Source organism: Antechinus flavipes, chromosome 6 (genome assembly GCF_016432865.1).
Source record: "Antechinus flavipes isolate AdamAnt ecotype Samford, QLD, Australia chromosome 6, AdamAnt_v2, whole genome shotgun sequence".
NCBI lineage: Eukaryota > Metazoa > Chordata > Mammalia > Dasyuromorphia > Dasyuridae > Antechinus > Antechinus flavipes.
In genome coordinates this window covers 28886759-28899762 of record NC_067403.1, presented here as the reverse complement: position 1 = coordinate 28899762, position 13004 = coordinate 28886759, and the positions used below count along the sequence as shown (strand labels likewise).

Genomic DNA, 13004 nt, shown 5'->3' with positions numbered 1-13004 from the left:
AATTTTGTTAGGCTGGAAAAACTCTCATCCCAACCTTGTGTTGATTTAATGTGTAGTTTCAAGATTGTGTGGAGGGGAATATTGAGACAATTCAGCTAGGTGGCTGCTCCGAATCCACCATCTTGGCTGGCATGATGTTTTAAAAACATCACAAGTCCACAGAGCGGCTGATGGGAAATGAGTTTTAAACTAGTTTTAAACCCTTCTCTACTGTGCCCAGTCAACTTCCTTGGCCTTCTCTCTTTCCTGACATGTTACAGTCCAGTGATAATATCCGATGTTGTTTGTGAGTGAATCTTGCTGCTCAGATTATATGGGGTGCTAGGGCTATTAGATTTTCAGCTTGAGTGGAATGTTTGAAGACAGAGTCTCACTAAAAATGTGGGGAAAATTTGCTCACAAATTGTTCCCAGCTGCTGCTACCAGACTTGTTCTCTGGAGCCCCCTTGAATAAGTCTTGACAAACTCAGAAGCTGAATTTCTCCTTTGGATAGCTTCCAAAGTCTGCTAAGGGCAAATGAAGAAGAATTCACATTTGTATAGCTCTTTAAGTCTTGCAGAGTCTTTTACATTGGTTCTCCTTTGATCTTCACCAAAGCTTTCTGGTAGTCCACAGTAGGCTTTTGAACTTCCTGACTCCAAGTGCAGTCTTGGTCCTCTCCTCATTGGACTGCTTCTCACCTTATCCATCCTACAAAGTTACACTGTTTTTAGTTCAGTGAACATGTAAGTGTCAAGAGTCCAGTTGGCTGGGGTGGAGTCTGCAAAGGAGGAAGGCGACTATGACAAAAGGCTAGAAAACTAAGTTAGAACCAGGTTGTTGAAGGTTTTGAGTGTCAGGCACTGTAGACAAGTAGGAAGATTACTTTGACAGTGATCTAATAAAGGATATCTGACTTTGAGAGCAGGCCATAAGATCTAGTTTGGAGGCTGGGAGAGTAGCTGGCCTGCTCTGAATTAAGCTCCTGGATGACAGAACTCCTGCTCTGCTCGTGCCTTTCTTTGTATCACTTAACACATTCCTGCCACATAACACATTAAAAATGCTCATTGATTTGGTATAGGAGATATTCTAAGAGGGTAAGTAAGGAAAAGTGGACTGGGACAGTTTAGGGAAAGGGAAGTAAAGCACAATTATCTGTGATTTTAAGCTTAGCTAATTGGGAAAATGGTGATGCCATCATTAGATATGGATGTTGTCAATCAAGTATTCAATTGGAGATGTCCGGCAGCCTTTTGGAAATGGGAATTTTGCAAAGTGAAAGAGATATATTGAGATGTCATGCCATTGGCATAGAGGTACTAACAGCCGTAGAAGTGAAAAGAATGACCAAGGAAGAAGGTAATGAGAGAAGAAATTTTAAAATAGCACTTTTCTTTTTGAAATTATTGATTTTTTAAAAAAAATTTTACCTCTATTTCCAAGTATATCCTTCCCCTTATTTCCTTTCTCCGTCATCTCTTGTAACAAAAAATGAAAAACCATTCATCAAAACAATCTTATATATCGCTTGATCTGACAGCAAATGCAGTGTTCCATGGCTTCTCATTTCTTGAACAGAAGAGTTCTTTTGGAAAAGAAGAAAACAGATGTTAGAGAGCCTCCCTTTCTGAATTTGTCATATTTTTATTTGGTATCTTATTTACATTTAGTTATTTCTAACTTTTGTTATTTATTTGTGTATATATTAAGCTGCTCCAGGGTAACATTGTGTTATTTTTCAAATTTGTGTTATCCCTCTCTCCTACCATAGTGATTTAAATTTAATGTTTGTTGGACTCATTTTTTTTTTTCAGTAATAGGCACCTGGCCAACCTTTTGGGTTGTAAAAAGACAGGGCTGAAAACAATTAAAACAGCAAACAAAACTTCTTATAGAAGGTCGAATTTTAGATGGGATTTAAAGGAAGCTAAGGAGTTCAGCAGTCAGAGAGGAGGAAGGAGGCTATTGCAGTTGGGGGAATAGCCAGAGCCTTTGTGGGACGATCAAGAAGCTAGTGTCACTGAGTCAAAGGGCAGAAATATGGGAATAGGATGTAGAAAGATTGGAAAGGTAGAAGATAAGAAATTAAAGAAGGAAGGGCATGGTAGGATGGTCCTTTAATGACAGAACAAGGAGATTATGATAAGTAGACCGGGGTTCAGAACAGTTTTTTAAAAAATATTCTTTTTTGGAAGAAACTTGACAAACATCAGTAAATAAGAATGTTTTAATATATAAAGAATAGAAGAGGATTGCATGTGAAACTGACTTTATTATGTTCAGTTTGCTTTTTTTAAGTCTTTATTAAATTTAACATGATAGTGCTCTGCTTGTTTATTCCTTTCTGAAATAACTTCTACTCTCCATTGTATATTTTTTAAATGTTTGTGTCATTATCATTATCTTCTCTCTCCTGTTCCTCAACCCCACAATTCTAAACTGAAAAAGTAAAAGCCCTACCTTATAACAAATAATTGCAACCAAATAAAACAAATTTGCACATTGGTCCTGCCACCTCTACTGAGAGGTGGAAAACATATTTCATGATCAGTGTTTTGGAGTCCAGATTTGCTCTCACATTGATTAGAGTTTTTATGTCTTTTAAAATTGTTTTTCTTTCAATTTGTAGTAATTTTATCATTTTTTTCTGCTTTTCCTTACAAATCAATTAATACAAATACATACTTCTAGTTTTCTCTAAATCTGTCCCTTTCATCATTTCTTTCATCACAGTAATTTTCCATTGCCTTCATATGTCACAATTTGTTGATCCATTCCCCATTTGATAGACACCTATTTTGTTTCTTGATGGGGAGATTATCACAAAAGTGATGTTATAAGCGTTTCTGTATGTATGGATCCCGTCACTCTTTTTGATCTCTTTGGACTAGTAGATCTTTTTGGCCGCTGTGGGAACACAATTATATTTAGACTACTCGCTCCTGTCTGAAATAGGGTTGCCCCATCATGCCATTTCCCAACCTATAAAATGATAGAAACCAATCAGCAGTATACTTTAGTACAGGGGTCCTCAAACTTTTAAAATAGGGAGCCAGTTCACTGTCCCTCAGATTGTTGTTTACTCTAGTAAAAACAAAAACTTTGTTTTGTGGGCCTTTAAATAAAGAAACTTCATAGCCCTGGGTGAGGGGGATAATCGTCTTCAAGTGCCTCATCTGAATCGTGCCAGTAGTTTGAGGACCTCTGCAAGTAGTTTAGAACGATGTGTTAATGCCCTCATGTAGGCCAGTGGCTGTAGGATGGACAGCTTGGGAAGTTTTTTAGTTGGCAAAACAAGAAACATTATCAAAAAGGACTTGGATGCTGAGGATTAAGGCCAAGAAAAAGGGATCTTAGAAATCAGGCAGCCCAATCCTAGAGGAAGAAAATGTGGCCATGGAAATTGAGTGACTTGCAGCTAATAAACAAATGTTCAAGTTAGGGTTTAATCCAACTCTTATGGCTCCAAATGTAGTGCATTTTCCATTCCACCAAACTATCCATCTTGGCTAGGAGAAGCACAGAGGTTGGAGAGCAAGAGAAAGATATTCTACACCCTAAAATATTTGTAGCAGCACTTTCCGCTGTAGCAAAGAAATGGAACAAAAGCAGATGCCCAAAGATTGGAGAATGTCTAAACAAATTGCAGTACATAAATAATGAAATATTAGTGCACTCTAAGAAACACCATGAAGAGATACAAAAGCAGAGCCAGGAAAATGAGATACACAATGACTACAGTTATGTAAATAGAAAGAGCTATCTTCCCTTTCCCATCCCTCCAAAAACAACTACAACCACAAATTCCTCTTGTTTGCCAAGAAATTGGCACATGAGTATATTCTCAAATTATTGATGTCTTTCTCAGTTTTGCTGAATTCCTTATTTTCATTTGAAAGCATAGTTCTCTTGGAGGGGGACAAGGAAGAGTGATATATTCAGAAATAAAAGTGATTCAAAACGAACAAATATGGTTTCTTTTTAACTAGGGGAATGGTTTTCAACAATAAAAAATGAAAAACTAGATAAATTGAATTTGATGTGTACCTTGTGATCAAATGCAAAAGTCTTGATCATTGGAATTAGAAGATTAATATTTAGGAGGGGGATCAGAGCTATAGAGGTTTTGAGACCTTTCTGCTTAGAAATGAAGCTTAAGAGCAGATGGTCTTTCTAATGGAGAAAGTGTAGACTGAGAAGAACAGGTGGTGGAAGACAGAACCTTAGGGAATAATCCTATTTAAATGGCTGGAGGGAAAAGAATTATCAGATATTTAGAGAGATGATAAGAGAAGTAGAAGAGTGATGGTAGAATAAAGTGGAGGAACTCAAAGTAGGAAGCTTCAAAAAGGAAAAAAGTATCCCTACTGCAGAAATGTCAAGGGAATAAGGTTTTCGATTTGGTGCAGATGATGCTTGGTGATCTTAAATGCAGTTTCATTGATCATTGCAAACTAAAAGCTAGATGTCAAGAGATTGAGGAATGAGGGAATGGATACTAACAAAGTACAATGGAAGCAATAGAATTCTTGTTTGACAAGGCAGTAACAAACCTTTTGAATATTGCTTTTAAGACACTAGAAGAATTCACCCATCCAGGAATGGTTTGGGGAAGAGAAGGGAAAGACAAGACCAGTCAGAAAGTGCACAGTGTGACTGGCATCTTTGATATTAATACCAATCTTTGAAGTCCTGCTTCTTTGTCTTCAGGATCAAAGCTGAAGGTGACCTTAAGGACAGTGGTTGGGGAATTAGTCAGCAAATATTTATTAGCCACCTACTATGTGCCAGGCACAGGATAAAAAGGAAGGGTCTAAAGGGGGAGATAAGATAGATAATAAGACTAAATTGGAGATAATCACCAGAAGGAAGGAACTAGCATTATATGAGGGATTGAGAAAGGCTTTGTTTAGAGAGTTGGACTGTAGCTAAGGACTTAGATCTGAAGGAAGACGCAGAAAGCAAGAGAAGAGAATTCTAGGCATATGGGAGAGCCTACTGAGTGGCTCAGGGCATGGAGTTGGAGTAAGGAAAGCTTTAGACACTTACTCACTGGATAGACTGGGTAAGTCACATCTGTTTCCTCATCTGTAAAATGGGGGTAATAATAACAAAGAATTATTATAAGAATTAAGTGACATAATATTTGAAAAGTGGTTGGTAAAGTACCTGGCTCATAGTGGATGCTAAGTAAATGGTAGCTGATATTTATTATTATTATTATTAAGAACAGTGATGAAGCCATTGAGAAAGAAGAAATAAAAGGGGAATACACAGGAGGAAGTCAAAATTTGAGGATTAGTTGGGCTAAGAAAGGACTGCCAATAGTATATTCAAGTAGTTTTCAGCAATCAGGAGAGGGAGGGTTTAAAGTAGTCCCTGTTCAAAGGACCTCTATTCTTGGAAGCTTGAACTTCTCCTCCCAGCCCCCAAAACAGATAAGCACATGTTTAATGTATCCCAGAGCTTTTCTTCCACGAAACAAATGAGTGATATTTCTCATACCTGGAAAACTGAAGAAACTAGAATATGTTATAGCAATGTTATTAAATATTAAGTAGTTTCAGTCATTTGTATGATCTGAAAGTGTAATTATTTGGTGAATCTCCTTGTGATAATTGCTTGCCCTGTCCTATTTTTTTGTTTGCTAAGGCGATTGGGGTTAAGTGACTTGCCCAGGGTCACACAGATAAGAAGTGTTGTGTCTGAGACCTAATTTGAACTCTGGTCCTTCTGACTTCAGGGCTGGTACTCTTAACACTGTCCCACCTAGCTGCATGGCGCACGCCGCCCCCGCCCCCCACCTCCCCACCCCCACCCCATCCTATTTTATAAAAAATACTCTCTACACTAGATTTTTCCAAAAAAGATTTTGTATAGTTGAGAAAATAGGTGTATAGGTTGCCAGTTACTGGTTTCTAGATGACCATATCCATATTTTTTCCAGTCATTTTATAACTTCTCCCTCATATATCTTGAGTTAGTGGACTCTTGATTTTGATACTAGATTATTCAAATTACTTGAAAATAAATTGTTTCCAACTCTTGCTTTGTCTGATGATACATACAGTTCTTTGTTAATATGCTAGTGATTGATTATTTGGACTTGGAGGTAAAGTAAATGGAAGGGTCAGTTTTTTCTATGTAGAGATCAGTCATTTGTGAAGATTAATAACTTGAATTTTTTTGGTTGGATTTGTCGAGCACTTATTCCATTGATCGACTTAGTTATTTTTTGCCCAGTACTGTATAATTATGGTGTTCTATATTTTGAAATAAAATTTGATTCTGAGAAAAGACCACCTTCATTAATCCTTTTTTCAGCCTTCCTGAATTTATTTTTACCTAGAAATTTCTGTGTGTGTGTGTGTATGTGTGTGTGTGTGTGTTTTTAATCTTCCTTTAATTCACTGATAGAGTTTTATAACTATCCAGAAATAAGTCATTCTAGGTAGGTCAAGCTTCAGAAATGTGACTGGAAAGACCCCCAAAGCCATCTCTTCCAAGGACTGTTAGGAAAAAGAATATAACCCAAATATAGGACAAGTAGCATCCAGATTCAACTTGAAAACTTCTAGTAAAAATGAATGAATCTACCTACAGAGGCAGAACCATTTTGAACAGCTGATTTGTTAGGCACTTTTTTAGTTATTGTAAAAAATTTAGTTCTTTTTAGCTTGCACCCATTGGGCCTTTTTCACATGACACCCCATCAAATGCTTGAAGACAGTTATCATGTTTCTCCTGAGATTTTTCTTCCTTTGTCAAAACCTCCCAAGTTTCTTCAGCTGATCCTTTCCAGCTTCTCATTATCCTTCAAAGGCCTGATATACAAAGCTGAAAACAGAACTTCAGTCATGATCTGACTAAAACAGAGTATAGTAGAATAATCACCTTCCTATTCCTGGAAATAAATCCCCTAATAGAGCCCCAAATTAACTCTTTTTGTTATCTTTTTACTACCAAATCTTTGTTCTTTGTCATTTATGGTCATGAGGATTATAATTAGAGGAGCATAGGTTTAGAACGGGAAGGGACCCCAGAGGCCACCGAATCTACTCCTCAGTCCTTCATTTTACAAATGAAGAAACTGAGACTTCCTCAGGATCGGACAGCTGATGTCTGATACAGGACTTCCTGACTGCAAGTGTAGTGCTCCGTATACCAGGCCATGCAGCCTTAGAAAGTTGTACTGAGAAGTTATGATCATCTGTGGTCATGTGGCCAATATGTCTTTCTGTTCTATCTATTCTTATCTTCCTCTCAAGTTTGTAATTAATGCTTTCAAGTTTTTAGAAGTATCATAACTTTAAAAAATTATTATTTATTTTAGGATTATAAGGAATGATTTAGGGATGTGTATGGAGCAAATCCTGTCAACTAGATAGAAGAAAAAGTCAGTAACCTAAAAAAACTTTTTCTGAGCTTCCATAAACTATGCAAAGATTGCTAAGAGGTATTACATTCTCTAGTTTTACATTTTCTCCCCTTTGCAGTTATCTTCTAAATATTCTTCTGTTTGGTATCTATATCTAGCCACTTGAATTTATTACCATCTAGTGGCAGAACAAAGAATTTTTTTTTCTGGGATCATTTTCTGGCAGGACAGTCCCTGGTAAGACAGGAAAGATTGACTTTAAGCTTTACAAATTTTTTAGAAACCAGTTGCTCCTGGATTCAGTAAATCTTACTAGAACTGTCTTCTTATAAAAGATTAAAATTATGCAATTACAGTGATCATACTGTTGTCTGGAAGACCTTCATTGAAATGCCTATCTTCAAATTAAAAGCCTGGAATTTTCTTTCCTTTAGAAAGAATCATCCATTTAGAAGAGAGGTACAATCTGGTACCCAGGGAGAATAGTGTGAGTCAAAAGAATGGAGCTGATCCAAGAAATTAGAGGTTACATCTTTTCAAAGAAGGGTATGAAATGGTATGAAATAGCACAGAATGCTTAATCAATTATCTTTAGCTTTAGTGTGGATATTGTCCCAAATTAATTTAGTTTGTGTTTTATTGGTTTGAGACGGGAATAAAATGGATGACAGATGGAAATTATACAATTCAAACAGAAGGATCTGTGGTCTCATAGATTTGGATGTTTGCTTAAAACATGGCTTGAAAGCCATCCATGTGTACTTGTGAATCGCTTAGCCATACTCTCCTGGAAGTTCAGCATGGGGGAGTCCATTCAGCATGCTTGGAGCCCTTTGTTTGATCCTCTATCTGTCTATCCTTTAACCTTGTTGAAACTGGTTCCTCTAATACTCTCCCCAGATAACATCTTTTACTCCTGTTCTTTGATAAAAGACTTCTTTTGGATTATTTTATAGTCTGCTTATTCTCTTGATGCACCTTTCTCTTGCTCTAAGAATACTCCCGCTCCTCCCTCTCCCTTTCCCTATTCCTTTCCCTTTTTCTCCCTCTTTCTCCCCTCCTTCCCTTTTCTTTCCCCTTTCTCTTCCTCCCTCTCTTGCCCCTTTCCCTCTTCTTCTCCCTCTTTATCTTATATCTCCTTCCACTGTTCCCCACTATCTCCTTCTCACTTGTTTTTGATGAACAACTGGTCCTTTTTTCTTACTGACCAATCATTCAAAATTTTCCCTTTTTCTTTCCTAGCAGATTTTCCTTACTAATATTCTTTCTCTCAAGATAAGAGGATTGATGCAGAAGATATGCCACACAAAGAGTATCTTTTTGGTTTGTGGTGGGGTCTAATTTATATTACTCAAGGGTTTGGATATTTTAGTATTCAACAGTGGCTGAAATATTTCATTTTTCTTTTATGGTTCCACAACACAGGGTGAGTGGGCTAAGTGGGGAGAGGGATAGGGCCTAAATCTACGGCAGGAGGTTCCACATTGAACTCTCCAAATTCAGTCTTTGGGCACTCAATGACAAGAGTTTAGGCCTAGAAGGTACAGGGCTTCCATGGTATCTAGAATAAGGTGGCTTCCATATGTCATTCAAGAAGATGGGCCAGGTTTAGAATCCCTGCTCTATCTTTTTGTGACTAATGGTAGATAAGGGAAGAGACTGAGGACGCAGATTTAGAACTTAACTTTGGAAGTCATTTAGTCCAATCTCCTTACTTTACAGGTAAGAAAACTGAGACCTAAAGAAGGAAAATTATTTGTTCAGGATCACACAGATAGTAAGTAGAAGAGGTAGGATTCACAACAGGCTCCAAATCCAGAGTTCTTTTCCACTATGTCATTCATATATTTGCTATTAGTAGAAATATTACTGAGACACAGAAGAAAGTAGGCAAAACATAGGCTCCTATTTTTGACTCTAGTTTGGGGGAAATGACTTTTGGTTCATGAAAGCTGCTCAGCTCAGATTCTGAATAGGATTTTGTCAAGGAACCTCTACCCACCTAGGAATAGCAGCAAGGATACAGGATAGAGGCAGGAACTTAGGAATTACTAGTGGGCCCTTCCTAACTTAGTACTTGGTGGTAGTGGATTACTGTTGGAGATAAGCTTTCTTGTGAAGCAAGAAAAGAATGTTCTAAATAAAACAGGTAGATCCTGGAACCCCCACTCTATTTTTGACAGCTCCACTCCTCTTCCTAATCATGATATACCTTCAGGTATGCTTCCTTACCATCTTTTACCCTCTGCCATTCTCTTTATCACTTTACACTACTCTGTATTACACCAGATAACATTGATTGCCATTTGCTTAATATTATATTTTGAGTTCATATTTTATTCTCTTTTAGTCTACTATTTTGGTTGTATTTCTTTGATCTTTGAAATATTAATAGGCCTGTTTTTAAGAAGCAAATCCCTGTGAGCCATGCCACCAATAGTTAGCACTTGGATTATCAATTGTACTTTAGAAAGATGAACTAATAGTATGTTTCATTGAATAGTCATTAGGTATTAGGAGACACCAGGAGAAAAGAAAAGTGTTATTGGAAATGGGAGAGTATCAAAATCAAACACAACAATTTCGCTGATCATGCCTCCTATTTTACCAGGCAATATCTTTTTTTAAAAGTTGTTTATTCACACATGACATTTGTTTTAAAAAATATCCCTCCTTTTCCCATACTCAACTAACCATCTTTTCAGTCATTTTTAATCAATAGGTGTCAGGCCCTGATAAACAAAGTTTGCATGAAAGGGGAAAAGCAGTTCAGCAAAACTTAGAGTATTTCTGACAATAAAAAGAAATTCATATGAACTATTAAATTTCCATGATTGGAAGTAGCCTTTTCCACAAAGATTGTGGAAATATAACCATATGTCTGTAGTAGGAAGGATGTTTTATAGATTGAAGCATGCTTGCTGGCTTTTTTGCAATGAGAGAACAATTAGAAATTAAATAAGTGTAATTATATTTGCCTTCATTAGAGGTTTTGCTTTATAATCAAATGAGCACTGCTTCTTAATGTAATAAATTTTTCTAAATACAAATAATTAAGATAGTAACAACTATATTCAGCCTAGATTTGGCAACGTAAATATTAACTTAATTTTTAATAACTATATTCAGCCTAGATTTGGCGACATAAGTATTAATTCTTAATTTTGCAGAATATCAGATTAAAGTAGGAAGTAGGTATTTAATTCAGAGGTTTTTCTTCTATAACTGCTTATGATATCAGAGAGGAGGCAAGATAACATAATTCCAATAAACTTATTGGTAATGTTGGATTACGTAGGTTTTACATGACATTTTGAAGACTAGTTTTATAGAAAGTATTTGATTTAGTTCTCTTCAACCAATTCAGGAAAAAAGTGTGTTCAGGTTTCAGTTTTTTTAAAAAAAGGTAGAAATCAGGATTTAAAAAATTGATAATGTGCCTCACACTGAATCGTAACACTATTGAAATTTTTGCATAAAAATGGTATTGATAATTTTTAAAGAAACTTGTTATTGATGTTGGGTTTATAGACTTTTTTTTTTATTTGTATCAGATGGTAGTAAAAACTTTTATGGACATGGATCAGGACTCAGAAGATGAAAAGCAGCAGTATCTTCCTCTAGCCTTGCATCTTGCATCTGAATTCTTCCTCAGGAATCCCAACAAAGATGTACGTCTTCTTGTAGCATGTTGTTTGGCTGATATTTTCCGAATCTATGCTCCAGAAGCACCATATACTTCCCATGACAAACTCAAGGTAAATTAGTTTTTTAAGAGCTCTTTTCTTTTTTTTTTTTTTTTTTTAATTTGTTACCTATCCTATCCTGTGGAATTTATGAATTTCATGTTAACCATGTCATCAAGTGAAAAGTACATGGCTTACATTGTCTTTACTAAGAAATATAACTTGTTCATATTAACTGAAATTATAGCAATTTGGGGGTGGTTCCTAAAACTGCTTATTTTATTTAATATTAACAAAATATGCCCAGTAAAAAAAATACAAATGAAAATGCAAAATGTGAAGTGACTATAAAGTAATGAGACTGGCATTAACAAAACCAATTTGTAAACTCATAGGTTTTTCTTTTCAATTACTTTGAAAACTTGGTTATTTTGATGGTGCTGCTTTCTTAATGGGTTTTGGAATTCCTTATTTGGAATTACCTTCAGTGTCTTTGTTACATTCTTTATCTCCTATAATGGCAAATCTTTGTTCTTTAAAAGGGTGGTGGGGAGGAGGGGATTTGAATTTTTTCAAACAGTCCAAGTCATCTAGAACCAAGCTGGTGAATAAGGTGGGTGATCAAGCTGGGAAATACTGTTGTTCAAGAGCTGATGGAATGCATGTTGTGAGCTAGAGCTTTGTTGTGGTGAAGAAGCCAATTATTGGGTCACAGTTCATCCCTTTTGTGTTGTACAGAATTTCTCATGCTTCAGAATTTCTGCATAATGAACCTATGTTGGACCTTGTGGGATGAATTTTGCATAAACAAAGACATTGGTGTCAAGGAAACAAATCACCTCTCTTGTGATTTTGATATGCATGCATGCTTTGGAGACTTCACATGTATACTTTTTGAGGCCTTTACAAGAAAATTTTGGCATTTTATACATCAGACTTTGATTCTTGATTTTTCCGGCACACTAGAAATATCATGTTTCATCTCGTCACAGATTCCTTCAAAATTCTCGTTATTTTACCCAGCATCCTTTCCCTGAAAGATAAGAACAAATGTTTGTCACTTAAAATGTATAGTGTGGTATTTCAAAAATTATTATTGAAATTTAGGTTCTCTTTTGAACCATCCTTATTTAATTGTATGAATGAATCAGAACTCTTGACTGTCAACGTTTCGATCAGTCTTTTTTGGTGATTTTTGAGCATTATTATAGTCCTCTTCTTTGTCTTCTTTAGATCTTATGCCATTTAAAGACTTTTACTCCTGTCATTACTCAATCTGTTGAATGTCTCACTTGCAGATTTATGTAACTTCACTCAAAATTTCTTATTATTATTTGATCTAAAATTGGTCACTCATTTTTATGCTGACATGAAACAGCACACACTTATGTTCTTCACAGCTGCTAGCACAAGACTGACTGCTGACCTTGAAATTACTCCTGCTGCAAGTTGAAGCATGTTGCTACATGTCTCTGCTATGATCATTCCTCCTCTGCTTCCACAAGCTACAGAAGAGAATCACTCTCATTACTTTATAGTTACGTCTCGCATGTACAAGACTAAGTACTGAACATGAATGTATGTACAGGCTGAATAGGGGAAAATTCCCACACCTGGCTTAATTCTATAGAAATAGTTTCCTGCCTGGAAGGAGGAAAGGGCTAGTGGGTGGTATGCTAGGGGAATATGTCTATTTGTGTTTTACATTGAAACTTTGCTGTGTGGGTTGCTTTGTTCCCCCAATCTGAGAACGCTTAAAAATGTCTGGAAATGAATAGCTGCTTTTACTTTTACAGTCCCATTTCTACAGTTTGCATTTTTTTTTTTTCATTTATCTGTCCAGTTACGCAAAACCAAGCCATTTAGATAAGGAGAAAGTTTTCTATTTATTTTATTATAGCCACAGCATTAATGATGCGAGGGACAATAACATTATTTTGGTTTCTTTGTTGATCTA

At 36.2% G+C, this 13004-nt stretch overlaps 1 protein-coding gene across 3 annotated transcripts in view; it reads left to right on the top strand.

Annotated features, from left to right (window-relative positions):
• The window catches only part of PDS5A (PDS5 cohesin associated factor A), a 127897-nt gene that overhangs the window by 39948 nt on the left and 74945 nt on the right, over nucleotides 1–13004 (top strand). For all 3 annotated transcript variants that reach the window (XR_007948286.1, XR_007948285.1, XM_051965658.1), the window contains exon 3: nucleotides 10916–11119. Coding sequence is in view for 1 of the 3 variants with exons in the window: in XM_051965658.1 (XP_051821618.1) it covers nucleotides 10916–11119 (204 nt within the window). In the remaining 2 variants the exon portion in view is untranslated. The remainder of the gene's footprint in view (nucleotides 1–10915; nucleotides 11120–13004) is intronic.